Genomic DNA, 22,521 nt, shown 5'->3' with positions numbered 1-22,521 from the left:
TCAGAATTTCCTTCTGCTTCCACTAAATGTGATCCTCAGCAGATTGTTCAGCATCCCTTAGGGGTGCAGAATTTACTTCTGCTTTTATGTGTTTTTGTGTCGTCAGTTTTTCCCATCCTCCTAGTCCAACCCTTACCATTTCCTTTCAATCCTTCCCTCTTATATATCGGGAAAATGATGCTAAAAACAAATTGATGGCAAGGCACAAATCTCCAAATATCAAGGGGAACGTGCCATTTGAGCAAATTTTGTTCTGATACCTAGTGTGTAATGATGCCTTTCTCATGTATAATATTGTGGTATTCTATTCAAAAAATTTTCTTCGATTTTTGAAAGAAACCAAGAGATTGTTTGTGCATTAACTAGTATAACATACAGAATAAAACAGTGCTTTGATTGCGTAGGTCATCCTTAAGAAAACGAAGTGGGTTCACTATTATATGCACTTCCGGCACCGGAACCCGAGAACCGGTATAATCAAAGTCGGTTCGTACGGCCACCAACTATGTTAACATGACATACAAACTCTATTAGTACGCACTCTTAATTACGATTTAAATGTTTGTTGCATCCGAAAATATGCAGTAATTTTGGTAGGACCATAAGACCTTTCAATTGACCATAAGATTGGGAATAACGGTTTAGAGTCATTTTTTACGGTTTTTGTTCCGCCAGTTTAAGTGACGGTGAAGAATACTGAACACACTTACCCTAAAACTCCGGAACCGGAATTTGGATCCGGATGAAATTCAGGATTCCGTATGGGACCACGAGAACTTGATTTAAATCTAAGTTTGTCAAAATCGGTTCAGCCATCTCCGAGAAAACCTAGTGAGATTATTTGACACATACACTCACACATACACACACACACACACACACACACACACACACACAGAGAGAGAGAGAGAGAGAGAGAGAGAGAGAGAGAGAGAGAGAGAGAGAGAGAGAGAGAGAGAGAGAAGAGAGAGAGAGAGAGAGAGAGAGAGAGAGAGAGAGAGAGAGAGAGAGAGAGAGAGAGAGAGAGAGAGAGAAGAGAGAGAGGAGAGAGAGAGAGAGAGAGAGAGAGAGAGGAGAGAGAGAGAGAGAGAGAGAGAGAGAGAGAGAGAGAGAGAGAGAGAGAGAGAGAGAGAGAGAGAGAGAGAGAGAGAGAGAGAGAGAGAGAAGAGAGAGAGAGAGAGAGAGAGAGAGAGAGAGAGAGAGAGAGAGAGAGAGAGAGAGAGAGAGAGAGAGAGAGAGAGAGAGAGAGAGAGAGACATTGCTCAGCTCGATGAACTGAGTCGAATGGTATATGACACTTGGCACTCCGGGTCAATTTTCACCAGTCGGTTTTTCAAGTGATTGCATAACCTTTCTATATGAGAAAGGCAAAAAATGTAAAACTTCCTGATAATGCCTAAAATATTCGATTTTTTCAATTTTTCACGGTGAATAAATCCGAAATCCAACAAACGACCACAATAAGTTAAAGCCGACAAACGATATTCAGAACAGAAATAATCATTAGAATCACACTTGCTTCATCAATGTGGTAGTTGAACGGATGAAATTTTTTGAAAATTGTCTTAAATTTTCTTGCTGAATCTCGACAAAAAAAAGAGATTTACACAGCCGAGTGCTCGGTAATCGTCTCGTCAAAATGTATAATTACTCAGAATCTCGGCAATCCAAAAACTCAATTATTGCCGAACTTGTCAGTAGAAATTTTACTGTCAGCTCGGCAAAAGTTATCAGGATGGGATCATGAATTGCCGAGTCATCAGTAATCGAAAGAAAGAAGAATTTTTATTTATTATTGTTTGAAATAAATATTACAAAAGCTAAGTTTGGTGAAAGGGGTGCTTTATTTTTTTTAAAATAACTATTTATTGGAATATGAGTTAAAATTAAATTATTAAGATTTAAATTGGGTGTTCAGCCACAAGTGGTGACTTTTCAGCCCTATTATATATATGATTTGGTTATTACCATGAGGACATTATTTGCTTCCGCAATTCTGAGATTTTTGTGTAGGGAAAATTCTAAACCTACTTGTATTGTGTAATGGGGAAAAGGAACTTATATACTAACTTACCAACTAATACAGAGAGCGAATCGATTCAATTGAAGATTGCATCGATTTTTGTCGGAATTTGCTTATAATATTATGTGACATTACATCTAATGGTTCTATATTAGTGAGTCTGTGTAACTCATTTGTACTAAACCAGGGAGGACGCTTCAAGATCATTTTCAGAATTTTATTCTGAATCCTTTGAAGCGTTTTCTTCCTGGTGGAACACCAACTTGACCAAATTGGTACTGCATAAAGCATGGCTGGTCGGAAAATTTGTTTATAAATTAACAATTTGTTTTTTAGACAGAGCTTAGAATTTCTGTTTACAAGAGGATATAAACATTTAATATATTTATTACACTTTGTCTGGATTCCTTCAATGTGATCCTTGAAAGCGAGATTTTTGTCATACGTTAAACCTAAGTATTTAGCTTGATCAGACCATGTCAATTCCAAGCCATTCAATTTGAGAATGTGATAATTGTTTGGTTTAAGAAAAGAAGCTCTTGGCTTATGAGGAAAGATAATTAATTGCGTTTTTGCTGCATTTGGTTTAATTTTCCATTTTGACAGATAATGACTGAAAATATTTGAACTCCTTTGTAGGCGACTGCAGATCACTCTTAGATTTCTACCTGTGGCTAACAGACTTGTGTCGTCATAGAATAGCGATTTCTGACAACCAACGGGTAGATTTGGAAGATCAGAAGTGAAAATATTATACAAGATTGGAGCTACGCTCGAACCCTGCGGAACACCGGCTCGTACGGGTAGCAATTCAGATTTACAATTCTGATAGCTGACCTGAAGAGTACGATCTGTTAAATAATTTTGAATCATTTTGATCAAATTAATAGGAAACTGGAAATCAGACATTTTTGCTATTAAACCTTTGTGCCAAACACTGTCGAATGCTTTTTCTATGTCTAGAAGAGCAACTCCAGTGGATAACCCAGAAGATTTATTTGCTTTTATCATGTTCGTTACTCTGACAAGTTGATGAGTAGTTGAATGTTCATGACGAAATCCAAACTGCTCTGGTAGAAAAATTGAATTCTCATTTATATGAGACATCATTCTCAATAAGATAATTTTTTCAAAAAGCTTACTGATAGAAGAAAGTAAGCTAATTGGTCGATAACTTGATGTTTCTGCTGGGTTTTTATCAGGTTTGAGGATAGGAATTACTTTAGCGTTCTTTTTTTCATTTTTTTGGGAAGTAAGCTAATGAAAAACACTTGTTGAAAATTTTAACCAGGAGTCTCAAGGCAACATCGGGAAGATTTTTAATAAGAATATTAAAAATTCCATCATTACCAGGAGCCTTCATGTTTTTGAGTTTCCTAATAATTGATTTAATTTCATCAAAATTCGTCTCAATAATGTCATCGTGTGATAACACTTGGGTTGAAACATGCTCATATTTCAGTGAGACTTCATTTTCAATAGGACTCACAACGTTCAAATTTAGATTGTGGACACTCTCGAACTGCTGAGCAAGTTTTTGAGCTTTTTCGCCATTTGTAAGAAATATTTGATTTCCTTCCTTGAGAGCAGGAATTGGTTTCTGAGGTTTCTTAAGAACCAAGCTTTCAATAACTTTAGTATTGAAAGAAGGTAAAATTCGATGTTTAATTTGCCGTTGGGCAAAAATGGCAACTCCACCACCCATTCCAGTAAACCTGTCAAATCGATGAACCACATAATGTGGATTACTTTTCAATTTGACATTTGGTTTAAGAAAAGTTTCTGTCACAATGGCAATATGGATTTTGTGAACTTTGAGAAAATTATAAAATTCATCTTCACTCGATTTCAAAGATCGAGCATTCAATTTTAAATATTCAAATAATCATTTAACATCACTGTTAAATTTTTAATTCATTATAATATTATTTGCAAATTGCCATCCGATTTGAAATGCTTCAAAAAGTGATGAAGTCGAATTCATTCGGATGATCATTTGAAAAAGTTGATCTTGTAGGTAGATCATTTTATTTTCAGTTATATCGCCTAAATCGACTTCAGAATGCGAATGGCATTGAAGGAATAAGGGGGTGCTTTATTGATATTCATTTCAATTCAGCGTCGCTGGCATTGATACTCTCTTTTGTTGACGAGAGAAACGAAAATGATTCCTCTTCGTTTGTTTTGAATGCTTTTAACTACGAATGTGACAGTCTAAAAAAAAACGAAGATGAGACTATTGGCTTGTATTCTTCCACTGACATGTTACGTGACAATTTTAAGTTCCGTAATTCAGCCATCTTTGAGAAATCGGAGCGAGTTTCGTTTGAGAATATTGGACCGCTGTTTCCGGCACTTTTGGAACTGCAAACTGGGCAGCGGTATCACTATGTTTATGTTGAACCGTTAGGTGGCGTTATCAGTTCAACATAAACTGCTAACGTACTGACGATTCGAAGATGAAACGTTACTGAAACAAGTGGATGGAAGCAGTCAAACGAACAGTCGGCCAATTCGCATTCGCTAAAATAATAATTCAAAAAAGTGCGAGTGTGTAATGTCAGAGACATAACTGGATGTCGTGAATACGAATAAAACCGATACGATTTCTTTATACTTTCGAATTCGAATCGATAGTTGATCGATTGTGTGAATTGTTAAAATCTCTCCCTTTTCACTACTAGAATTTTAAACGACGTCGATTATCTCATTTCGGATTTTCAGATTTCATTGAAAGCAACTATCCAGATGCTGTACAGGATTCATTTCTACCTTTTAGAAGGATAAAGTTGTGGAATTCTCTACGATATTTAGCACAGTTCGGAACATTTATCTCGTACGATTTTCGCACAGCGAAAAGTGCACGAAACAAAACAAATTATTTTGGATTTTCACTAAACTGATGATTTCTACCTTCGATTTGCAAAGAAGTAATCTTAACAGTTCTTTAGATAACATTTAGAGCCATTGTCCATTTTTCGTTTTTCGTTTTCTTTCTCTCCAATGCAAACGACCAGCAGCTCTGTTATCTAATGCAATCGTTCTTGCTTGAATTGAAACTAGCTTTGCGAACAAACCGACACATCCGCTTGCAGTGCCAAATGATGCCAAACTGAATAAATTTTTCTTAAGAGGCTTCTTTTTACGTGATTTCGTTTGTAGCTTTTTCACAAATGGGCGGTTCCAACGGCCACACATATAGGCACTTATAGAATTTTGACGTCGATTATCTTATTTCGAATTTGCATATTTCATTGAAAGAAACTATCAAGATGCTGTACAGGATTCATTTCTGTTCATTTTACTAAATTGTGGAATTCTCAACGATATTTAGCACAGTTCGGAACATTTTTCTCGAACGATTCTCGCACAGTGAACAGTGCACGAAGCAAATCAAATGATTCTGGATTTTCACTAAACTTTTACCTTCGATTTGCGAAGAAGTAATCTTAATAGTTCTTTAGATAACATTTAGAGCCATTAGAACGGCTGGTTTTATATAATGTTGTTCACCTTTCGTTTTCTTCTCTCCAATGCAAACGACCAGAAGCTCTGTTGTTTGATGCAACCGCTCTTGTTTGAGTTGAAACTAGCTTTGCGTACAAACCGCAACACATCCGCTCGCAGTGCAAAATGATGCGAAACTGGTTTAATGCGTCTTCTCGCCCCGATGACCGGAAGGTAAATGAGAATTACGACCTAAGCGTTTGAAGTTTTCAACCACGCAGAAGGTGCGCTTTCCGATGCCGCTGTTTGAATGCGTAGTTGTTTGAGGTTATCTCACACTGTTCAAAATATCATCCTAAATTCCTGATCATATTTTTGATGAAATAGTGAAAAAATTATGTTACTGCCATTAATACAAGTCGAAATCAATGAATTTGATTCTAAAAAATGGACCGAGAATCATTAAAATACGTACGTTAATCGACTGGCCACAAAATTACACATCTACTGGGCTGATAAATAGTGCATATAAATTCGTACTTGCTATTTAAATGCAAATTACAGTAGAAAGCAGTGAAAATCATGCTAATCCATCATTAGGTCATTACAAATGCATTTTTCCGTTATTTAACAAATTAGGTCCTAATGAGGGATATTTTTTTTTTTAATTTTTTGGTGTTCTTTCTCGAAATAATAAGAAATAAAATTAAAAAAACTCAGTTTTTTTATGATTATTTTCCTCTAAATAACTGAAACTCAGGAACTGTTATATATTCCAAAATGAGTTCAGGGAAAAGACGTAGGAAATCACTCCGAAGCACTCTAAGAAATTATACAATGAAAAAATAATCAATCACGCATTTTTTTTATTTCCTCTTTCGACGACAAGTTTTCCCGGTCAACTGTATGTATACAAGCGAACATTTTTTAGCTAGTTTGTCCAAAAGACCCAAACCTTGGCGTAAACGTTTTGCATACTTTTATCGAAACCGTCTGATGCTGATTTACGACTGTTCTTCTTTCGGTAATTGCGAACCGTAGCAGCCCAACAGCTCCATTTATTTTCCTTTCGCTAACACCGTTCCGCCCTCTGTCCGATCGAATCTGGGCTCTCCGGAGGCGTAGTGATTTCGGTTCTAGAAGCACGGTAGCTAACTGCTTTGCAACTGTTAAGTGCTTCTCGCAGCGGATTTTCGGTGTGATGCCCGGGAAACCTCCCTGGAGAAAATGGGAAGCGAAAATTTATCGTCCAACTACAACCGGTTTAGCGAGCCATTTCTTTTCTTCTTTTTTTGTTGTATTTTTCCCTGGATGCTGTCTTTCGCACCAACCACTTCCTCTCGCTATACGGAGACACTCGGACGAAAGCTATTAATCTTACCCTTTAATTAGTTTTCGTTTTATTTATCAGAGGCTATTTCTGGCCACGAGGTGAAGATTCTCGTCGGTTCGATTGATGGCTAGACACGCTGAATTACTGAGCCAGAGGCTGTCATAAACTTACTGACTGTTTTTTCGCCATCGGGCATATTGCTGTCAGATTGGTAGTTAAGTACGTAGCATGACTACTGAAACACCAATCCAACTGAGCTTTATCAAGTGCTAACTACCTGAAAACTTTTGATCAAGCAACAACAGTACATACAGAAATAATCTCAACATAAAAGTGACACCGTAATGGCCGCCAGCGTTGACATTTTTTTCTGTATAGGTCGGGTCGACGATTATGGCAGCACGACAACGGACAATCGGCCAGAGGAAGATCTACCCCGGGTCGAACAAACTACGAACACGCTGTGAGCTGCTGGTTTGTGACAACAGACACGAACATCGTTAAAAAAGGGAAAGCTCGTTCATGATTTGTCTCTAATACCTCGCAGCATCCGAGTAACAGCACTGCTGCTGTAAACCGGACGAACTCAAGGGTGATAAAGGCCTACTGACAGCTCGGTAAAAGGTCGTTACTGTCCTTCGTCCACGGAACACAACGTGTCCTGTGTCATAAAAACAAGAGCCTGCTGTTTGGTGCACTGTTACTTTCGAAGCCCGTTGCCCATTCGGCTGACGAAGTAACTCGACCGGGAGGTATTCAGTGACATGATGGGTACCCTATTGTTGCCGAGATAGAAGCCTAATTATGAGGCCATGTCGATAGGATGTAAGCGACACGCACAGAGAGATAATGAAAACATGTCGTTTCAGCTTTACATGGAGAGGATTTCAAAGAAACATACTTTGGAATACGAGCTTCGAGTTTTTTTCTAGCAAAAAAACAAGATCTTTTAGGGCACTAGCAGTTTTCACAAATATCAGAGTTATTTTGGAAATTTTATTATGTTTATACTTTATTAACATCATATACCAGTTAAAACCAAATACATATATTCATTGATTTAAATCAAAATAAACTAGCCACATATTTAAAACTCTGACTGATATCTCTCACTTCCCATGAGTGGTCCCAATTTATATGAAACTAGTCAAACTGTTAAGGTTAATCCAGCTCAAGAGGAAAATCACTCTAAACTCTGGACTAACACAGTCATTTTTCAATCCCCGTTAAACGTTTCTAAACTCGCTGATCCCACGCAAAAGCACTTATTTGGGTCTTTGCGAATATTCGAAAATATCATATAGTTTCCTAAAACGCGAAGAAAATATCTCTCAAATCCATTAACGGTCAAGTCGTGTGCAAGATACTGATAATTTTTCTGTGAGTTATTTTCTTATATGCGAATGCATACATTGTTAATCATTGCTTCTCGAAGCGAACAGCGCATAAAATAAACCCGCGGAAGATTTACTTGCTACTGGGCAAGTCAGTTTTGCCAATGCTTCAAATTTGTCTGACATATGTTAGATTTTTTCATTTGGAAAGATACTTTTACCAGATTTTATAGGTCTCTCCTTATTTCAAAATTTTTCTACATGAGAAGTCAATTTTCTCGTCTATACATTAAATCGTTTAATCTCCGTCCACACATTGTGCCACATGTGGTATCCTACAATGGAGATTGACTATGTTGATATTAGTGTGTAAGCGTTCTGAAGGAACAAAACTGTAAGCAGATTTTTAAATTTGATTTATGATGATTTCTAGCTAGAATACGATTGTTTTGAACTAATTTCATCCTTCAAAATAAACAATGTTCTATGCAGAGGTGCTAAATGTCACTATCAACGAGCAACTTTACCCGACGAAGTTTGGAAAGTTTATGTCACTGGACTGCTGCCAACCAGGCTCTACCAAGTACCAATCATCCATCAGATATTGAGTGTCTGAGAGCAGCACGCTTAGAAAAAGTTACTCATAGTTTGAATACTAGTTACTCATTTTCAAATGATACATGGAAACGTCAAAAATTGAGTAGTTATCATCAATGATATTGAGTAACTCCTACTCTAAATTTGAGTTTAACGCAATAACTCGTTTTTTTGTTACTATTCACAAGATCAGTCTAAAAGTTGTAATAACCATTTGTAGCAACAGGTTGTATATTTTGTTAGTGAGATCGCGTATTTCGAGGGTGAGTCGCTCAACACAAACGGTGCTGTGTCTGCAAAAACCGGAATGATAAACTTCGTGTTGTGCTTTAGAATGAAACCGAATATGCTCAAATGTCATTTATGAGGAATAAGTGTATGATTGGTGCCTGAGCATAACTGACATGTATGTTAATTTGCGATTGACACATTACTCCAAGCAACCACCACTTGATATAGTATTGAGTTCAATTACTTAATATTTTAATACAATACACTCAGAAAAGGAGCAATTTTTATGCAAATTTGGTATATGTGAAATAAAATTTCACTCAAAATTTGAGTGATAGTTACTCTATTTTTGGTACATGTACAAATAAAGTATTACTCAGTAAATGAGTAGATTTTACCCAAATATCGTTTCCAGTGGAAGAACTCAAATTTGAGTAACTTCGGAGTTACTCTAAATTAGAGTTGTTCCACTTTTTCTGTAGATGATTGAGATCTTACTCATTTTTGAGTAACTATTTTTAAGCGTGCGATCTGTCATGACTTAAATTATCTTGATATAATACTCACCAGGACGCCCATTGATTGCCGATGCGATTGATATTATCTTCATTTCTCCTATCACTGCTTGATTACGATGTGACTAAATATTAATCAAACAGCATAAACATTGAATTAAATTCATGTACACCAATAAACTCCGAAATTCGATGACTTTTTACAAAGAACAATTAAATTTATCAATTTATGTTTATATTAGTACTCTCATGGCATTTTTTTACTTCAACAGGGAATAGGAGAATGAGAGAGAGAACAAAACGCGTCACCTGTCTTTGACTGAGTATACTTCTTCTTGGTCATTGAACTATCGAGTATCTCATTTGACAGACACTTTGACCGTACCGATTACAGTTGACGATGATTTTAGTCAGTCTGTCAAGGTCATTTGACATGACTGACAATTTGCAGCTCTAGTTCTATGTTTTTTTTTCCGATGCTTACCAAATACTATAAAATTTCACCAATCTGTAAATGCATATCGCACACTAAATTCGACATTGTATAGATCGTATGTACTTAAAGTGCAGACAAACCTCCGAAGAAACCCTCATAATTTCTGGCGATTCGTAAATTCAAAGAGAAAATGTTCTTCAATACCCTCAAACGTATTTTTGTACAATACGGTTTCTGCTTCAATTCCAGAATCTGGTGAACTATTTGCTAGTTTCTTTGCCGGTGTTTTCTAGAGTTGTTCTACTTCGACATTCGACGCGAATGACGCTGCTGATTCCAATTTGTAGCACTTGGAAAAAAAGAGATGAATAATATTTAATTTGAGAAGTGCGTACCATATCAGTACATAAGTGAATAATATTTCACCATTTCTCGTAAATTTTTGAAAGAATTATAGACATTTTTTGTTTACGCGTGGCGAGTATTTTACAATTCTCAAATTCGGTTTCTTATCACCAGTGGCGTGCCGAGAAAATTTGGCGCCTGGGGCAAAATAAAATTTGCCGCCCCCATCGTTGGTTTTGTGAAAAAAAAAGCTCAACTCCATCTCCGGAAAGATTGGACTTGGACGGGTAAAAAAAAACAAAGGTCCCAATGATTGGTTTGCCGCCTCCCTTAAAAATAAAACCGTTGCGCCCGGGACGAATGTCCCCTTCGCATCGCGATTTTTTATATAATAAAGCATGACACTTTTATTCTTATTCACGTCTCCCAGTTATGTCTCTGACATTACCCTCCCGCCTATTTCAATTTGTTAATTGCACTTAGATTGCGTGATTCAGAAAAGCCGGTAGAAAATGTAAAAGTAAGTGGAAAAGGTCATTCCCTTGCAGTTGATTAACGTATTTCAAAATTTCTCAAGTTCTCTGAGTAAATCAGTAGATTTCACAAATTTCAAAACATACGAAAACTTTCAATCTCTGCTTGCTGTCTCTCTCTCTATTGAGGGGACGAAAAAATCCACAAGTTGAATGATTTGTGTCTTGTATAGAAAGAAATAGCTTAGCAGACAACTTTCGCTCACGACTGACAGTTCCTGTCTGTGATCAGGGCTGGAACGGCAGAAGCTCAGAAGTCAGAAATTCAGAACAATTTATTATTTCGGTCTATGAGAAAAGGAATTCCGGAAGCAGAACATGACTATCCCATCCGGTGTCTTACCCGTGCTGTGCAAGTTGGTTCAACAGCTCGGTCGACCGCCCGTCCATCCGTCCGTCCGTCAGTCAGTCAGTCAGGTCCTTGTAGCGACGTCGTCGGCAGTAGATGGACTCTTCGGACACATCCATAATGAAGCTGGATCGAACGCCGTGATGTACGTGTTCCCTTTTTGCCTGATTTTTGCTACTCTCGCTGGGTAGATGAACTGGTGGGAAAATTTATCATCTTCAGCTTAGGTTTTTCTTTCTTGCTCGTTGGGGTGCCTTCGGACGGACGGACGGACGGACTCTGGAAGGAAAAGTAATAAATATGGATGAACGGTGAGAGGAAAAAAATTGTGCACGTAAGCAGTGTCCAAGGTAGTTTGAAATCCCTTTCGGCAGTTCGTTTGAACAAGTGATTCAATCTTGTACGGAAAAACAAAGACAAGTCGTTCATAAGTCATCCCGATGTACATAGTTCATTACTGCTCCGAGCGTAATTTGTTTTGCGACGCTGTTGACAAGCTGTTGTTTTCTTCGAGAAACTTCAGTTCAGTAAACAGCCAACTTTTTCTCGGTTTTTTTTCGGTCCGGTCCTGCCGGGAGACGCCTAATGCACAATCCAAAAATCACCAAACAAAATAAGAAAATAAGAAAATGATAAAGAAATTGGGTAAATTCTTAATAAAAAAAACCATTACGAAAGTACTACAAGACAGGACGGATTCACTGGAGCCAGACGAAAGCTGGCAATTTGTCAAAATATTGTTGCTCCTAGCATGTGGGTTGATGAGAAAATGGAATAGAAGTGTTTCACTGCAAATTGCTGGAACGCTGAAAAGTTTTTCGATTCTGTGCTTAGTATAAAACTCAAAGCGAAAAGAAAATCAACCCTGATTTAAAATGGTAAGCTGGGCAGAAGAGGAAAAAAACATCATAATCTCAATTGGGGTAAAGTTTGCTCTTAAAGAGTGAGCAGCGCCGCGCTTGCCCCCGAGATTATGAATTCGGCCAGAGCGGAGAATTTTGAATATTTTACAAATTCTTCGCCGTATCTTGGATTCGACATCTAGCTTGAAGTCACGCGAACGTCACGCTCCATGGTCATGGTTGCGACCTTCGAACTGAACTTTTCTTCTTGTTTTTTTGGGCGTCTGTCTACCTCATCATCTCCTATCCGACCAGCAATCTGATGGCCCAACCAATGATTGGTCGGGTCCGCTAGACCGACAAGCGTAATCCCGGCCAGGCTAGGAGGAAGCTCCAAGATAAACAAGACATGACTTTTGAATAAAATAAATTTGATGTTGTGAGCGCAGATTTGAAAGACGGCTGAAGTAGAGAGAGAAAGAAAGAGAAAACTTCCTATCACCGGTCAGATCCTGGCCGGATTATGATGGCGAAATAATCAGCAGTGGTGAAAAAGGTGATGGAAGGGACCGTCGGGGCGTTCGCTGATGTTTTGTTCATTTAAAATAATAGCGGTTGGTGAAAGGTAAAACACCTTGGATGACGAATAAGACGTTGAGATAATTTGACAATTTGTCATACCGGATGATTATTTGGATGAATGCGGACGATGGGGCGGACTTTTCAGATTGTTTCGAGTTCCTGTGCAAGGCCGCAGCTAGCAGCTTTACGTTTTCGCCGATTGGGCTCGTCGCGTCTCATTAGTCGAGTTATTTAGCATATTTTCAATTGATTATTTGATTTGCTATAAACCAGTGATTCCCTAACTTTCTTTTTCAAGTTGAATTTATACAGAATGAAGAGAAAATATGGACTCAAGTTTATTTTTTATCGAAGGTAAATTTTCGAGTTTTTCGTAACGTTATTTTCATTAAACTTAGCACTGCTATCTTGGTCACTTTCCTCGCTACATAACACGGGATTACCTTGAACTGCATCTAGTTTCTAACACTGTGGTTGCACTGTGGTTCCAAACGAAAAGTGTTCTGCAAATAACAAACAACAATTTATGCGGTAAAGAGTCAGAAACGAAACGTAAAGGAAACTAAAATCGGTAATGTGACCTAAGCACAACATTAGGCTAACTTCTAAGTAACAATTTTGAAAGGCAACTTCTAAGTAACAATTGATATTTCAGACGATTTTGGATTCATGAAATATCATCTTTCATTTTGTTTTATTTGAAATCAATTTCAATATGACAGCTGTAAGATTCTGTCGCCTTACAGCGAAATTACTCTTTCGGTGAAATAGCATTCGGCGAAATGACCCTATCGGTGAAACTGCTTTCTGCAAATGTATGCCATTTTTCTACTAGAATCACATGATTGGAGCTCCGTCCTACGGCTCCTTGCGATCTGTCAAGTTTCGCTTTGCGTCGTGTGTCGCCTTCACTCTGGCTTTTCCCTAGGGTTAATTTACACACTTAGAAAAAAATACATAAAAGGAGTGTCACGACTCACTTACATTCACAATTCAAAGCATGTAAACATAAGTCATATCAGTGACTACTTCACAGTTAAAGCTTACATCGATACAGCCACAAACACACAAAATACGACGAAATTTTTGTTAACATGATGAGTATTATTATTTATATTATCGAATGTGAATAACATACAATAATATACAAAAGAATTTGGCTGCACTGTGAATGTCGGTAGTCACATCCCGCTTGTGAGGAATTCTGGCAACCGTCAGAAGCAGAGATGCCATTTATACAGATTTATCTGTATTATACAGATTTTTACATACACATACAGATTTAATACAGAGTACAGATTTTATACAGATATTCTAAATTTTATTCAGATTTATACAGATGTCACAAAATGTAAGAAAGAAAAAGCTATTTCGCCTGAACTATCTATTAGTATTTATTTTCGCGTTTCGTCTTCGGCTTGTCAGTGCTTAAAGCAGTTCAAACTTAACTGCCATCTCGCGCCTAGCAGTTCAAATTATACCGCTAAGCATACGCAGAGTTTGCACTATTTATGCAATCCTCAAATAATATTGTACAAGTGCCATATTATTTCTGACGTCTCAGGCGTAAACGAGTGACGCCTTATTACTGGCCGTCGCAAAATGTGAACATTTAAGGGTTTTGTTGGTTTGTGCAAAAAGCGCATATTTTGTTTCTATTTCTTCGCTTTATATTTTATTACAGAAATTTCATTTTATTAGTGAATACAGATAAATACAGATTTTTTATGCAAAGCAATACAGATTTTCTATGAAAATATCTGGCATCTCTGGTCAGAAGGCTGGCTGCATTCCGGCTACTGTCAAAATTATCCGGGCGAAATTGCGTCATTATCTCGCCGTACGTGTCTTGTTCATTTCTCTCTTCCTTCTTTTTTTTATTCGACTTCATTTGATGTTCGTCAATCCCACATGTACATACAAAAAACGAATCTTGAGACGAGGTAAATGAGATTGAAATGTGGGGATGTTTGGTAGTGAGAAAGCAATGTTATTGACAACAACATTTTCCATAATTAGTATATATTTAGGGCAACAACTTTTTGCATTTTTATATGTACTTTTTCTTGAAAAAATGAAAACAAGACGCTATAAATGTAGAACCGATTCAAAACGGTTCTGCCATTATTGTATGGCAAGAATCCAACAGAAACAGAACCGTTAATAACCGCTAGGCGAAATTCTCTGCCGGAAACGGTTGTTGCATTGTTGTAGAATTCTGGCTGGTAGACATAGCGTAAGCGTAAGAAGCCCGCTGTCTCGTCTTGTCGTAGGGGTTAACATATGTTATGAAATAAAATTTTCATTACAAATTAAAATTAAAATGCACGAAAATGAATAGAATGGGCGAAGAATGGCAATACAGTAGAAGTAGTACACTGAAAATAAATTTACGTATTATTTAACCTTATCTTACTTAATTTTGAGTTCTTTTGAATCTATTCTCCTTTCGCTCCTTCCATTGTTGCAAAAATACAAAGAGCAAAACCACCCAACAGCGAGAGTTTTGTTCAATATGCTGAATTCAAGTAAACCGTATCAACCTGAATTTAGTCAATACAACTCAACTGTAAAGTGAATAAAAATTACCATTGAGTAGATATAACTCATAAACTATTTTGGACATGCCTTATGGGAACTACTTATGGAGCCACTTTACCTAAAATAAGGTTTTTGAACGGAACCCCCAAATTGGAAGGAATGTACTGAAAATTAGGTTGTTTTGCGGCTTCGTGTAGGAACAGCCAATACCCACTTGTACGCGGCGGGCAGATTTCCCCCCAGACGGCTGGCTATGTCTGGCAGACATTTTTGCCGGAACTCTGCCAGAATTTCGGCAAAAATCTGGCAACAATGCAACAACCGTTTCTGGCAGAGAATTTCGCCTAGCGGTTATTAACGGTTCTGTTTCTGTCGAATTTTTGCCATACAAGATTGGCAGAACCGGTTTAACATTATTAGCGTCTTGGTTTTATTTTTTCAATAAAAAGTACATATGAAAGACAATGACGATAATGACGCAATTTCGCCTGAACAATTTTGACAGCAGCCGGAATGCAGCCAGCCTTCTGACGGTTGCCAGAATTCCTCGCAAGCGGGTACTCCTTCTTCTTTAACCAATTCCTTTGTCAGTGAAACCGTTTATTTATTCACATTGAATCGTCATTGGAACAGACTTTAATTTTTTAACGTTTTTGTCAAATGCTGCAGTCTGAACTGTGTGACGATTCAACGATTTTGGAATACTTTTCTTGACGATAGTTGTCAGACCTAAGCTCTCCAACTGCTGTAGGAGATACATTGTTTCCAGAAATACCTTTATTGAATACCTCAGCATTTTGATTCCTCAAATCTTCCGCTGGATTATTATTTTGGAACTTCTAAATCATATCGCGAAGTAGCTAGCGGAATTACTTCCCGCTGTTGCTGGCAAAGTTGTCGTATAATCTGGCATCTCGTTGTCGCTCGTAGCCAGTTGCTGTGCTCGACATGAGTCGCAAGGTTGCATTGTAGTATTCACAGTAATTGCGAACTGCTTGGAAGCAAACTGTTCAAAAATGCTAACTGTTACTTTACGACACTTAGACGAACAGGATTCTCCGTTATCACGAAAAGGTCTACAACAATGATATTTTCCCGTCATCAAATTACACTCACTGAATGTTATAGTTTGTTGATGGTAGTTTTCACACTGACGCTTTGTATTTCAAAAATGCACATTAATAGATGAGTGTAGATAATTTTGTATACCTTTGGTAAAGTTTCATACCAGCGGAAAACAAAACGAACGCGGTAACCTATTTTTTGGCACTTGATCTGAATACCTAAGAGCAGGTTTTTTTTCAATATGACGGTTACTCCCTTGTTGAATCTGTAATAAATATAAACCAATGATATTGCTTTGATTTTTTGCAAAATATCTCGAAAACAACTGCTCGTATCGTCTTGATGCTCAAAAATAATTTATTCAAAATTCCATGCGGATTTCAAAAATAATAAATTCAGAGAGGAAATTCTCCATCCTGACTAATGAAATTTTCATTTTCTCGATTTTGTTTCTGGATGGAATTGCTCAATAACAAAAAAATTAATACGCTGAAAAGTCAGATACGAAACTTGAAGAAAACAAAAATCGATTATGCGACCTAAGCATAACAAGACCAACTTCTAAATGAAATGAAATTTTTCAAGTTCAATCAAGAAAATACTCTTTTAAAGTAAAGCATAGGAAAATGGTTTAACCCGTTGTTTAAAATAGACAGTATTTCAGATGTATGCTTGAGTGTGAATACTAACATCTTTCAGTTTGCTTTATTTGAAATCAATTTCAATATGACAACTATAAGATTCTGTCGCTTTACAGCGAAATTAGTGTTTCTGCGGAATGTCATTCGGCGAAACTACTTTCGATATATGCATTAGGGTGGGACGAAATTTTGATTTCGGCTCCACCAAGCCTTTCGTGTTCCATTTGGGTCCTATTAGAGGTATGTAAAATTTTAGCTCGATCGGTAAAACTATATTTTTGCGCTCTAGGTTTCAAGTTTGTATGGGATTTAGTATGGGAAAATGAACTTTTTACAAAAAAAATAGGCTGGAGATCAACCCATAGACTCTAAAAATCAGCGCATGTATTAATTTCGTAGAAAATTTAACGAAAATTTAACGACTTACTTTACTATGGGGCGCTTTTTCAAAATTTACTCTCTGAGAGAGTGATAAGTTTTTGATCGTATCTCTTGTTGTATCTAACGTATCAACATCAGTTTTGCTACATACCATCTGAAATATGATCATCAATTTATGATAACATTTTCAGTTGTATGACATAATCACAAATTATTCAAAACTAAAATTTTCTGAAATGTTTGGTATCAAAGAAGAAAACTTATGACGTGTATTTGCCTTTCTCGTACCTGAGCCGAAGGGTTTTGATGTAGTAAGCAACATTTCATTTCTGCGTTACCTACTGGATAGGTAAAAAAAGGTTAACACTTGATATATTTCGTTCTTGTCTGCGCAGTTGACTGAACAGTAAGTGAAGCAAGTGCATCATTTCGGTTTGTTGTTCACAGCTCAGTTCTAGTACCAGTATCGAGAATTCAGTTTCTAAATAAAATTTCAGAATTTAGTTCCAGATGCAGAATCAAGTATTCAGTTCAGCTGCGTGACGGTTTTTTGTACATCGTTTGCAGTGTAAGTTTCACTTAAAACAAGAGCGATTGTGTCATCCTACAGCTACTGGTCGTTTGCATTGGAGAAAAATACAACGAAAATGGAACAAAGATTGGGAACATCCACAAAATCAAACTTTCAAAGGGCTGTAATTTGTCATTTAAAGAACTTTTGGAATAACTTATCTGTTGAAATAAACAAATCGGAAGTGAACATAATTAGTTTAGTGAAGGTTTACAGTCTGATAGAACTTTCAGTAGCATGAGGTAACCACAAATAATTCTAATTTGAATTGCATTTTTCCTAACTATTTCATAAGTGAAAAAGTTCTGAAATTCTGAATATGTAGCTGAAACCGAATTTTAGAACTTGATTCTGCGCCTGTATTCTGGAACTGAGATCATGGTTTCCATTTCAGACCTGGGCTCTAGAACTAAATTTCAGAAATGAATTCTGGACTTAGATCTGAATTTTGAAACTGAATTCTGGAGCTAAAGATGCGTATCAGGCCAGAATTCAGTTTCGAAATTGATGTCCGGAATTCAGAATTCAGTATCAGAATCCTGAAACTGGATTCAGAACCTTCAGACATAAATCTAGGATTATAATTCAGATTCAAAACTTGATTGTATATCCAGAACTCAGTTTCAAAATACACTACAAAACCCATGTTCAGAATTTAGTCCAGTGCAGGATTATAATTTGGTTCAATAATTCAGTTCTACAATCTAGAAGAATAACCGAAATCAGAAAAAAGAATCTGAACATTTTTGAACTAAATTAATTTGAATTTCGGAACCGAATTTTAAAACTGAATCCTGAACCGGAAGTCTGTAGCTAACACTCAGCTGTAGAATATAGGTTCAGAGTACATTACTAGGATTCAGATTAAGAATTCTGTGCCAAGCCAAAATCCTGGTCTTGAATTTAGTTCCACAACACAGATTCAGTAATCAGTTCAGCAATCCAGAATTATGTTCTACAATTCAGCTTCGGAGCTCTGTTCCTGAACCTAGCATCAAATTTGAGTATTCAGATTCAAAATTCAGTTCTAGCAGTCGGTTTCAAAATTTGGTTCAGGAAAACCAAGTCCCAAATTCACATTCTTCAATATCGAAGAAATTGAATCATTCATTTTATTCGTATTCACTTCATCCGTTTATGTCTCTGACATTACCCACCAGTCTTTTTTTTGTAATGAGTTATTTATAGTTACTCATTTTGTTTGTAAAAATTTCATTTTCCCTTATTAAATCCCATATTGTTGCACTGATCGAGCTTAAACTTTGCATAGTTCTTATGGGACTCAGAAAATGTGCAAAATGGGGGAGGATTGGCAATACTGGAGAAGAAGTACTCGTTCTCCTGGTTGCTCCAATAAAACGTATTTTAAGGCTGTGAACCATTTCGCAGTTAATTTTAACTTTTGGTAACAATCTTACACTTGAGTGGTTATTTTGTGTCGAGTAGTTAAATTTCACTAAAACTGCAGCCCATTTCAAAGTTTGACGGATGGAAAGTTATTTGGGTTTATTTGGCACTGGAAATAATTTTGACTAAAGTATTGGTATTAGAATTTTCTTTGCAAGATTTTTTTCAGTGTCGGCAAAAAACCATCGATCTGTCAAAAATAACCATGCTTTCAAGCAGGGTCTTTTCTACAACATCAAAATAACCACTCGAGCCAGCCTAAGTAGTTCTGTAGGCTTGCCAAATGAATTCGATCAACCAGGAAAAACAGTTAGAGAGGTAAAAGGAAAACTTATTTTCTACACTAGTTATTGGATTTGAGAAATCTAAAACATTGTCGAAGAACCCAGAAATCAATTTCTTCAAATCAAAAAGGTAGACTTTCGTTGCTCTATCGAGAATTGAGCCCGCAAATACCGTGTGAAGGTTGATCGTGGCCCAATCATTGTTTTCTAAATCTACACGTATGATGTACAGTCTCATGGTGAGAGTTTTGTTCCAAACCGAATTCAGACCAACGTCAGTACGACTCTACGATTCAATTACTGTCATTAAAGCTTCAGATTTATCAGTTAATGCTGAATGTGATTAAAGTATTTGCATTCATTTCCTTCCACTGAACTTTTGATACACCTTTCAATGGTTTCGATACGGCGTACTCAAAAAAGTTCACAGAAAATGAAAAACAAAGCAAACTGGGACAGGATCTAACCCTCCTCGACAACCGGAAGCGCTATCCAGGAGCGAAGTTTACGAAAGCAATCCGCTGAATTCATTTCCCTTTTCCGTTAAAGGATGGGTAAACGAGCTCAAAAGGCAATGAAATCTGATAATCTTGTGAATGCTAACGTCGTAATCGTCGTCGTCGGTGCTCAGTTACGGCTCTTGACAGCGGGAAAAATTTTGTGACAGGCTGATCTCCGCATGCCGATGTCGGGGATGAATACAAAAAAAACAGAGAAAGTTTCGGTCCGTTTCACCAATCGATTTCCCATGTATAGGGACTCGAGTGGGGAAAAATTACGTAAAAATAAACATAAATTTGCTGGCGCTTGGTGTCGGTTCATTTTCACCCATTTGACACCGGTATGTGAGCACCAACCATTTGAAAGTATACCGATTACGTTGAGCCCCTCGCGTTCCGAGCCCCAAACACTGCGATGTTTTGATACTCATCGCGATTCTCAAATTGTGAAAATTATCTCCATTTGATGTCCCAAAACACTGTCTGATGTATTTTAGGTAAACCGACAAGTTATTGTGAGAGAGTCGACCCAAAATTCACTAATTTTCGTGCACTAAACCAGGTAAACTCGTCAAAGAAATGTATTACTGTTTGTTTGTTTACGATGCAATCAGCTGATTTTGAAGTTCCGATTTTGATCTCATCAAGATGGCGTCGTGACAGGAGGCCGGTTCATTTAGTATTCGGTTATCCCCGGTCGATTGCGATGTGATGCGGATGTGATGATTATAGATTTCGTTTATTTATTTCTCCTTTTTTTCCTGTTGTTACAGCGGCCACCCCGGGCCTACGGAACCTGTCGCTGGTCATCAAACCGCCCTGGGTTCGACGGGGCCAGGAAGCACAGCTTCACTGCCAGTACGAAATGGAGGGCGCCCCGCTCTACTCCGTCAAGTGGTACCGGGGAACGCTGGAGTTCTACCGGTACTCGCCGTTCGAGAACCCCCCGGCAAAGATATTTCCCTTTACGGGGATTAAAGTTGACGTAAGTACCTTTGCATGTGTATTTGAAAATGTGTAACTTGTGTCGTTTTCGTTTGGGAAACCTTTGGATTGGATAGGTCTGTCGTTTGAACAACTGTCATTAGATTGAGTTGGGTTCGCACCCATCAACGGAGGTGTGAACAAATCCGATATAAAACTGGCTTCAAGCAAAAACGACTTTGGAGCAATTTCCTAGAAGTTCCGCAAGAATCAGCGAAAACAATGTACACAAGTTTGAAGCGATTAAAAAAAAGCAAACTTAGGTAATTTCATCAGCTTTGAACTGTTCTGGAAAACCTCAAAGGGAAAACCAGCTGGGCAAATGCGAGAACCAATAGAAACTTTCATATAAACTCATCAGATGCGGCCAGTCGTGTAAAGCAGTTAACATCATGCCACCGCAAGCCAACTGACTTTTTTTTTTTTTTTTTTCATAAATACGTTTATTTCATAGGCAATATACATAAGTTTTTCTTCGCCGTGGCATCCACAATACATAGTAGTTTAAACCTAATACATTTCGAATATCATATTAGTATGTTGGTACTCATTAGTTAATCTAAACACTGTTTTTATCAAGCGAGTTGCTATTTTAATTACATTAAATAAAATACATTTATTTTGTACATGATCTTATAACTATTTCAGGATTGTTTGTATCAGTTCACCACTTATATTCAATATCCTATAGTTGGCTATTGGTTGAACTCATGGAAGAGAAAACAGTTTAACATAAAATAAAATTTAAATTGGAACTCCAATGGATTTAATGAAATGATAAAGAAGTTTCATGTATGGAAGGTCACGACAAGCAAGAATGTCGCGAACTGGGACATTGGATAGTCTACCTTGGGTACGCAAGGAATTTATTAGTTGAGATCTGACATCACGAAACTCCACGCATGTCCAAACAACATGGTCAATATCGCGGTAACCTTCGCCGCAAGCACAATGATTAGTCTCGGAAAGTCCAATTCGAAGGAGATGTGCATCTAACGTGTAGTGATTGGACATGAGTCTGGACATCACACGAATGAAATCTCTACTCACATCCAGTCCCCTGAACCATGCCTTTGTCGATATTTTAGGAATAATTGAGTGCATCCACCGACCCAGATCATCTTTATCCCAAGAAGCTTGCCAGCTGGCAAGTGTTCTTTGGCGAGACGCGCTATAGAATTCGTTGAAAGCAATCGGTCTCTCATAAATTTCACCCTCAATAGCACCACGTTTGGCTAAAATATCGGCTCTTTCATTGCCTGGAATGGAGCAATGAGCCGGAACCCAAACTATTGTGATTAGATAATTATTATTCAATATGTCGTTCAGACACTGTTTTATTTTACCCAAGAAAAACGGTTCATTTTTGCCAGCAGCGTTTGAGCGAATGGCTTCAATTGCACTCAGACTATCTGTGAAGAGGAAATAATGGTTTGGAGATAATGTGACGATTACATTCAAGCTATAATGAACTGCTGCTAACTCTGCTATATAAACAGATGCAGGTTCTTGAAGCTTGAATGAGGCCGAAACATTATTGTTGAACATACCAAACCCTGTCGCTTCTTCCATTCGCGATC

At 37.4% G+C, this 22,521-nt stretch overlaps 1 protein-coding gene across 2 annotated transcripts in view; it reads left to right on the top strand.

Annotated features, from left to right (window-relative positions):
* The window catches only part of LOC131435331 (uncharacterized), a 416,567-nt gene that overhangs the window by 44,919 nt on the left and 349,127 nt on the right, over positions 1-22,521 (top strand). For both annotated transcript variants that reach the window (XR_009230479.1, XM_058603098.1), the window contains exon 3: positions 20,731-20,942. Coding sequence is in view for 1 of the 2 variants with exons in the window: in XM_058603098.1 (XP_058459081.1) it covers positions 20,731-20,942 (212 nt within the window). In the remaining variant the exon portion in view is untranslated. The remainder of the gene's footprint in view (positions 1-20,730; positions 20,943-22,521) is intronic.

The sequence above is a fragment of the Malaya genurostris genome, chromosome 1, assembly GCF_030247185.1.
Source record: "Malaya genurostris strain Urasoe2022 chromosome 1, Malgen_1.1, whole genome shotgun sequence".
Lineage (NCBI taxonomy): Eukaryota > Metazoa > Arthropoda > Insecta > Diptera > Culicidae > Malaya > Malaya genurostris.
This window is presented reverse-complemented; position numbering and strand designations above follow the sequence as displayed.